The 9,310-nt window shown below is 26.3% G+C and overlaps 1 protein-coding gene across 1 annotated transcript; it reads left to right on the top strand.

The window, feature by feature from the left end:
- Positions 1-1,721: 1,721 nt before the first annotated feature.
- LOC109799516 (uncharacterized) lies at positions 1,722-8,852 on the top strand. Its single transcript, XM_020360090.2, has 4 exons — positions 1,722-5,239; positions 5,553-5,808; positions 7,078-7,296; positions 7,446-8,852. Exons 1-4 carry the CDS (start codon positions 5,087-5,089, stop codon positions 7,940-7,942), a joined length of 1,125 nt encoding a protein of 374 aa, XP_020215679.2. The 5' UTR covers positions 1,722-5,086; the 3' UTR covers positions 7,943-8,852.
- The last annotated feature ends 458 nt before the right edge of the window (positions 8,853-9,310 follow it).

Raw genomic sequence — 9,310 nt, 5'->3', positions numbered from 1 at the left:
ATTCACTCTCGACTTAAATGAAGAGCCACATGCATGTTGGTAATGCATACATTGTAGAATAGAGGAGCAAATAGGAAAAGTCCGACGTTGAAGAATCGATGAACATTGAAGAGCAACATGATGGTAATGCAAACACTGTGGAAGAGAGGAACATTATCGAGGAAGAGTCAAACACCAAAGACAGATATATAAATAGTCTTGCAATCATGTTCTCCATTAAAAATACATAAAGTCTAATAATTTACAAAAATATGTTTAAATAGTCTTGCAACATGTTCTCCATTAAAAACTGAAGGTTCTGTTTGGGTAAGTTATATTTTTTTTATTGAAATTAAAATTATTTATATTATTTTAGTATCTCACTTTTTTTTTTGACAGAAATCATGAATGGAAGCCTAGACAACATGGAAGTTGTAGAACCTCCAAGTCAGGGAAAAAAAGATAAAAGTAGTCAGCTATGAGGAACTTATAGTGCTCTACTGCAAACAAAAAAAAAATGTTGACGAAAAATTACATAAGTGAGATACAGTTATGATTTAGGCTTGTAACATCAAGGGTTATGTGACGTCATTCAAGTGCAATAAAACCACTATTGAAAGAAGAAAATAAAAGATCACGGTTTGAATTTCGCTTGTCAATCCGACATTTAAAAGTACGCACAATATTGTTCATATGGATGAGAAGTGGTTTTTCTCTAAAAAAAAACTGAGAATTATTATTTGTTGCTAGATCAGAGGAAGAACCAAACCGTATTTGTAAAAGCAAAAATTACATTGGAAAAGTTTATGTCTCTAACTGCTCAAGCTCAACCATGATTTGACACATAAGGAAATAAAAGCAATAACTTCGGTGAAGAGAGAAGTCATTAGATTGTAGTCACATTTCTATTAAAAATATTGGTTATGTCGAAACCTCTATTTTTATTTCAGTTAGCTATTCTTATTTTTGCTAATGATAAATGCATGTTTGGTATATGATTGAATGTGCTTGATAGCAAAAATCTGGTTTGTTCTTATTAGTTAAAGAAGACGACAGAATTAGGTGTTAACTCATTACATATGCATGTTTAGTATGTATACACAATTAGGATGCAAACACACAATGGGCACTGTTAGACAAATTGCATAGACAGCCACAACTTCTGTCCTGTCAATTTATATTTATTATATTTATTTTAAATTTTAAAATAAAGTATCAATAATTATAAAGATAATCTTACCTCACAATTAATATATCTAAATATAATTTATTTATTTCAAAATATTTATTTATATAAATTTTAAATATAACTAGTAATTTAACTTTTGCATCATATAAGTCAAATTCAATATATATAACTGTAATCAATTATTTATATCATATAATTAAATTCTTTTTAATATATAATATATGAATATAGATAGAAGATGATTTTATAGGTGATGGTTTAAGATAAAAAAATATTGTAATAGATGAAATAAGATAAACAAATAATATAATATAGATATAAGAGAGAAAGGTCGAAGAAATAACAGATTTTCTGTTACAATTTTCGTTAGAAAGAACTCAAGAGGGGTGGTCTCTAGATAAATAAATATAAACAAAGATTTCATTAAAGATAATTAATTAAAAGAAGAAAAAAGATAATAATGAAAGATGAAAGAAGATTTTAAATAAATATAAACAAAGATTTCATTAAAGAATTAATTAAAAAGAGAAAAAAGGATTATGGAAGATGAAAGGATATTTTAAATAAATATAAACAGATTTTATTAAAGATAATTAATTAAAAAGAGATTATGGAAAATGAAAGGAGATTTTCAACCGTTAACTAATATTTTAGTATATACAGTATATATATATATATATATATATGTTAAATATTTATTATATATATATATATATGTATATTTAAAATAAATTATGTATATAAATAAATACTATGTTTGAATATATAAATTATCAGGGCTGGATATTCAATAAAGCAATTAAGATCAATACCTAGAACTCCCAAATTTATAAGGCCTCCAAATTTCTTTAATAGTAGTATTATTTATATAAATTAGTTTTTTAAAAATTAATCATATTTGAGATAAGGCCCAATATTTTATAAGACACATATCTTATATTTTTATATTTCTTATTTTCTTATTATTAAAATTACTTAAAAGACCATAACCCATTTATTAGTTTTTGTAAATGAAAAGTTACTCAACACTCAATAGTCACTACTACTTCCTTTTGTTTTTTATAGATGATAGATTTTCAACTTCTTTGCTTCCTCTCTAGTCTATCTCTTTCTCATTCTCTTTCCATTCTCGTTCTCAATTTATTTTTCGCGTCTAATTTGAGAGCTTGATTGGGAGCAATATGGTCCTACTCTGCCTCTTTTCTGGGTTAATTCCTACTCTATAAGATCCTTAAAACTACTAAGTTAGTATAATTCTGGGTATTGGTTCAATAACATCAACGCATTTTCTTAGTTATCACTATTAACAATCCATTGTAGTGCACTTCTTACATGATATTGCATTGTGAATTATTCATGGGTCATCCTGGGGATCATAACCACATATTCTCCTTTATTGAAATTGAAGTTTGTCATTGTGACAAGATTTCTTCTTCCCATGATTTCTTGCATGTCTTTAAAAAGCCAAGATCAACCCTTCTAAAACATTGTAAATTAATTATTAATGCATGAGAAAAAATAATTTAGTACAGTACTTTTATTTACAAATTACAATTTTTAGATCTCATTTTTTTTTATTGTTTATCATTATAGGTGCACGCAAAGTGATTGTCACTACGGGTTTGATTTTGGATACTCATAGCTGCGACAGTGCATAGTCATAGCTTAAAGAAATTTTCATTCACAGATAATTTTTCCCTTTCTAGGTTTTATTGTTTCATTATTATCTTCTTTTAATTTTAAAAATTATTTTTCTTGTTATTTTTATTTTAGCCAATCAGTAAAATATGTCAAATAGAGCCTAAGAAATGGCTATTGAAATGGATATAGAGCCTAAGTTCAATGAAAATTGTAAGATTTATAGGAAAAAAATATTTTGATGACATTGATAATGATGAGATAGCTCATTCTGCAAAAGATTTTTTTGCATTAATTATTTTTTGTATATATTAGGTCAATCTATTTCTTCTATTTAGAGTTGATTTGAACAATTTATAGAATATAAAAATATGATTTTTTTAAAATTTAAAACTTGAGGGGAAGATGAATTGTAAAAATATTGTATCAATCTTGAAAATATTGAGTTTTGAGGATCATTCTGATATTGATGGTCTTGATTTATTTTCAGAATTAAAGTTATTGAAAGAAATTCTAACAAATGAAATTAACACACCAATAAAAATATTGAACTATATAAAAAGATCATGTTCTTTTCTAAATACATACATTGCTTATAGAATATTATTAACATTACTTGTAGAATATTATTAACTACTGTGACTACTGAAAGAAGTTTTTCAAAATTAAAATTGATTAAATCATATTTAAGATCAACTATATTACAAGATAAATTGAATGAGTTAGCTATATTATCTATTGAGAGTGAGGTGTTAGAATTACTTGATTATAAAACTTTAATAAATAATTTTAGAAAAATAAAAAAATTATTAAGTTATATTAACATAGACTCCTATCTTAATTTTTGCCTAAGGCCCTAAAATTCCTAGATACAGCCCTGTAAATTATATTTAAAATTTGAATAAATAAATATTTTTAAATATATAAATTATATTATAAATTTACGATAAATAATTTATATTGTGACACAATTTTTTTTATTTGTTTATAATTTATTTTAAAATTTTAAAGCTTAATTCATAAATAATTATGATAAACAAAAGACTAAATTGTAATTTTGGTCTCTTCATTTTCATCAATTCGTAATTTTGATTCCTCTGTTTTAAACTAAAAATATTTAATCACTTTGATATTATAATACGAAATTTTAATCCTCCCATTAAACTAAAAATATTTAATCACTAAATATTGCATCACTTAAGTAATGATAAATTAACAAACAATGTCAAAATTTAATGATGAATGAATACCAAATTGATGGAAGGATCAATTTTCCATATTTTGACCTAAAAGTTAAAAGTTAAAAGTTAATGAAAATAAAGAAACTAAAAGTGTAATTTAACCTAAACAAAAATCAAATTAGATACAAAGTTAAAAAAATTTCTAAAAATCTTTTGGTGGAAGAAAAGTCCCTAAAAATATTTTCATGCAATATAGTTTTGTGTTTTATATATTACTAGAATTTTAGCATATGTAACGTACATGCATATTTATTATATATAATAAAAATTTATAATCTATTATGTATATAAATAAATATTATATTTAAATATATAAATTACATTTAAAATTAATATACATAAATATTTTTAAATATATAAATTATATTTTAGATTTATAATAATAGTTTATATTATAAAAAAATTTATCTTTATTTTTTGATAATTTATTTTAAAATATTATTATTTAATTCATAAATAATTATGATAAAAAAATTGAATTAGATAAGGGACTAAAAAAAATCTTACAAATTTTCTCGTTGAAATAAACTCTTAAAAACACTCTCACATAATATATAGGTTCATGTTAAAATTGCATAACAAAATTAAAATTAGATATGAAGATAAAAAAATTCCTAAAAATTCATTCGTTAAAGAAAAGTCTCTAAAAAAATACTTTAGCACAATATAATATTTAATACTTTATATATTATTTTTTAAGAATTTTTTTTACAGCTAAGCGAGAATTTAATTAAAAATACATCTATTCCCAATTAAATAAATTATATTTAAATAGATTCGTAGTGATAAGACCGTTATCAACTAATAGATTTTTGTGTTTTTGCCAATTTTAATATATGTATTTGTAATTTTGATATTAAAAATTTGAATTAATATTCTGGCAGTAATTTAAAATAAATTACGTTGAGACTTTGAAACGAAAAAAAGTCCCGCCGTTGTGTGTCTTATAAAAGCAACAAAGTGGAGCGATTGCAAATTCACCTGCGACTGTGACTGCGACTGCGACCATAATTCTTGTGGTTCTTTGCCATTGTTTACAATGCAAAACACAATGTCCACAAACAGTGACAGTGAGTCATTCTCACCCAATCTACTTGCCATCATCGTTAATCAATATCTCTTGGACAACAACTTTTCCACCACCCACTCCTCCTTCTCTAAAGACGCTCTCTCTCTTTTGGTTAACACTCAGGTCCCCTTCTTTTCTTTTTTCTCTTTTCCTTCTTACACACATCAATCATCAATCACAATTCTTCTCCCATTCTCAAATTTATTTTTATATTTTTATAATTTTAATATAAAAACATAGATATGAATATTTTAGATATATATTTTGATTTTTTTCTCTTTTTCCTTTCAAGTAGAGATAAGTAGTAAAACATATGTTTCTAAAATGATGAGAATAGTTTCAGTGACTAGAATATACACTCAGACTCAAAATATACATAAGGTTCTTGATCCAGTAGCAATTTTCAAATTTTGATTTTAATTTTACTGTCTTATAGGCTTCGGAGCGTTTTCTAAGCTTGGAGAAGATGTTGGATGAGTATACATGCTTGAAGGAACATAAGGCATTACTGGATCAAGAAAGGGTAGCAGTAATGCAAGAGAGAAACAGGAGTCAGATTCTATTGCGACACATTCAGAATGCCATGAACACGCACAACACTTTTCCAAGGCCACCCCCACCGAATGTTGCCGTGATGAACGCAAATAATGCAATGGTTCCTCAACCAGGAGCTTGTTCCCAAACTCATCCAGGTACATGAGGATGAAAAATAGGTCATTATTGAATGTTCTTGTTTTAATTTTTAAATGTTGGTTGTGATCGGTTTCAATGTGGTAGCCTGATTTGCAGTCAATTTTCTGCAACTTTGATTATTAAAATTGCAACTATTTAAAACTGTTTAAGTTGTGGTAGGAGTCAAGGTTATGGATGTTCTTATTTTAGTTATGTATATTATGATGACTTCAAATTGAGTTGTGGATTAGTTTGTGGATGCATTATTGTAATTATTTATGTGGGTAACAATATTGCATGAAAATTTGTTGAAGCGTAAATTTGATTTTGGATTTTATTTGTTAATTGAAAACTCAATTTTTAGAGGCCTAAGATCAAAATCTAAAAGTTTTATCTAGAAAAATATTTTTAGAAAATATTTATAAAATAACATGTAAAATTTTCTAAAATATGTAAATAACTTTGGATATTTAAAAAGATACTCTAAAAAATCGTTTGTATTTATTAAATTAAAATTATATTGACAAAATCCTAAATGTTGATTAGGGATAATATCTTCAATTTTATATCTAGTAAAATCAAGAAGTGGTCAATTATACACATAATCTCTTAAAAAAAAAAAAAAACCTTATGGTCTTTATTATAGTTTTATTCCTACAAAGTTTAGCTGCAACGCAGTCATGGTTTCAAACTAGAATTTAAAACATGTCATAAGTTTTGATCAAAGAAATATCTGTTATTTAAAGAACAAAGTTTAGGTTCAATTTGAAACCAATTTTTCTCTAATTTTGATTATTAAAACTGTTTAAATTGTGGTAACAGTCAACGTTATGGATGTTATTGTTTTTAGTTATGTATGTTATGATGACTTCAAATTGAGTTTAGGTGTTAATTTGTGGATGCATTGTCATCACTTAAGTGGATTACAATAGTATGAAAGTTTAGTTGCAATGTAATTGTGGTTTCAAACTGGAATTTATAATATGCCATAAGCTTTGAGCAAATAAATATCTTAATTACTTTAAGAACAAAGTTTAGATTTCAATTTTTTTTTTTGTCACTTATAAATGACTGATAAGAAAACTTGTATCAGTATTAGGAGGTTGATGTTTACTTAGGGCCACTTACTATTGTATTTGACATGTGTAAACTAAATTTATCAATTAATAGTTGAGTTCACCATAACGTATTTAGGATAAAGTTTCAATTAAATTGAAAGGTGACTTGTCCATCCACTTTTCAGGTTGTCTTAAGATGTATTAACATTGCTATATGCTTTGCCTTCTTAGGTGTTTCTACCGTTAGTACTACTCCTCTTCCTTCGCCAAATGTGTTTAATATAATGTCACTACCCATGCCTGTCAATACCAATGTGGGAACAGGAAATTTGTCTACACCCATGATCAGTGCATCTGACAGGAAGAGAAAAGATAGTGAAGCAGTGGGCCTCCCAGCTGCTTCAAAGAAGCCTCGTGGTAGACCTCCCGGTAGAAAAAATAATGTTCAAGGTATTGTCTCCTAGGTGGTACATCTATTAAGTATATGCTAGGTTTTCAAATTGTCATCAGTTACAGTTTTACTCTCCATTCTCAGGTCAAAAAATACTGTTAAGTAATGTTGTCCATAATGAAGTAGCTTTTCAACTCTTTTTTTGTAGGTCAATCATCAGTCGTGAAGGGATCCGAGGTTCAAGGATCCAGTGTTGCCAAATGCTTGTTGAATCAACATTCATTTTCTGTTCCAATCAAATCACCAGAGACACCTCCAGCTCCAGCTCCCAGGGCAGATTCTTCTCCCAGTGGTACACATGTTTCTCCTATCAAGACTTCTCCAGTGAAAACATGTAATGCGGATGCTACTCCCACTGTGATTTCAATACCGAAAGTTACAGTTAACCCTTCAAAAGAAATGGCTTATACAGAGGGAAGTAGTTGCATTTCTCCTGTCAAAGGTGACTCAGACAAAGCAAATGAGAGGGATGATGTAAGGAGCACATTGGATAATGTTGACACTTCTGACAGGCCTCAGAGCTTGGACAAACCATTTTCTAACACTGCTGACATTGATTCAAGTGATATAGATTTCTTTTTAGAAAACATTGATTTTTCTGACCAACCATATCCAACTTGGTTATCTAATATGTATACGAAGTAAAAATGCTTCTTGTTTTTGAGTATTCTGCAGTTTGTACATATTACGATTTGTAATTTGATTTTTAATTTTATAATTTTTTTTTAACTTAAATATGATTTTAATCCTTCAAATTTAAAAAAAAAATTATAATAGTATTTAAGTATATATAAGGTCTATTTTTTATATATATTTTTGTAAAAATTTATAAATAATTTCTTTTTTATTTTATCTATCAAAATATTTTAATTTAATGTTATATGTTTGCTTTTTATTACTTTTTCAATGATTAAAAAAATGTCCTTAATATTTGACATGATTCATGGAAGAATTCAATGAAAGCTAAAAGTTCATCTAAAACATCTATAGTCATTACTGAAAAATAAATATCCTGATCAAATCAACAACTTCCAGATGTTTTTAATGAATGAAGAGATCAGTTTTTTTATCATACAATATAATTTATATTAAATTTTACTGATATACTTTTAAATATCGAGAGTTACAACAAGAAAAGGTCCCAACATTTTGATAAAAATAATGAATATTAACATACTAACATCACTTCAAATGTGATTTAAAAAAAAAGTTTATTATAATATATGAAAAGGTAATTCTACATTTTAATCAATATTTTTCTTTTATCCTATATTCAATAAACTATAACTTTACATTTAGCTTATATTTTTATATAGAATAAATCACATTATTCTCTCTAAATTCTAAATTCTAAACTCTAAACACCTAATTGTGTCATCTTCTTTAACTTATGAACACACTAGTCCTATTTTCAACCAAAAGCATGATATTTTTATAAGAAAAAACCATATTTTTATAAGAACAAACTATATTTTTGTTATGAATAAGAATAGCTAGCTGAAATAAAAATAGAAGTTTCGACAGAGCCAACATTTTTAATAGAAAATGTGACTACAACCAAATCGAAATAAGTATCAACTAGTATTTAAGTAACTGATAATTTTTCCACTAAATTTTGGCCATTTTCCTTTTGTAGTCACTAGGACTTATTACTCGATAAAAAAAAAAAAATTATCTAATGACTTCTCTCTTCATCAAAGTTATTGATTTTTTTCTCCTTATGTGTCAAATCATGGTTGGGCTTGAACAATTAGAAACATAAACTTTTCCAATGTAATTTTTCTTATAAAAGTACGGTTTGGTTCTTCCTCATCTAGCAGCAAATAATAATTCTGTTTTTTTATTTTTATTTTTTTTGAGAAAAACCACTACTCATCCATATGAACAATATTGTGCATAACTTTAAATGTTGGATTGACAAGCGAAATTCCAACCGTGATCTTTTATTTTCTTCTTTCAATAGTGATTTTATTGCATTGGAATGACATCATATAACCATTGATCTTACAAGCC

Source organism: Cajanus cajan, chromosome 3, assembly GCF_000230855.2.
Source record: "Cajanus cajan strain Asha chromosome 3, NIPB_CcT2T_4, whole genome shotgun sequence".
Classification (NCBI taxonomy): domain Eukaryota; kingdom Viridiplantae; phylum Streptophyta; class Magnoliopsida; order Fabales; family Fabaceae; genus Cajanus; species Cajanus cajan.
The sequence above is the reverse complement of the archived record's forward strand: the minus strand, read 5'-3'. Positions and strand labels throughout refer to the sequence as shown.

Coding starts and splice junctions, on each gene's coding strand:
- LOC109799516 (XM_020360090.2), top strand. CDS start 5,087: ATGCAAAACACAATGTCCACAAACAGTGACAGTGAGTCATTCTCACCC. Junction 5,240..5,552: donor CTCTTTTGGTTAACACTCAG/GTCCCCTTCTTT, acceptor ACTGTCTTATAG/GCTTCGGAGCGTTTTCTAAG. Junction 5,809..7,077: donor TTGTTCCCAAACTCATCCAG/GTACATGAGGAT, acceptor TTGCCTTCTTAG/GTGTTTCTACCGTTAGTACT.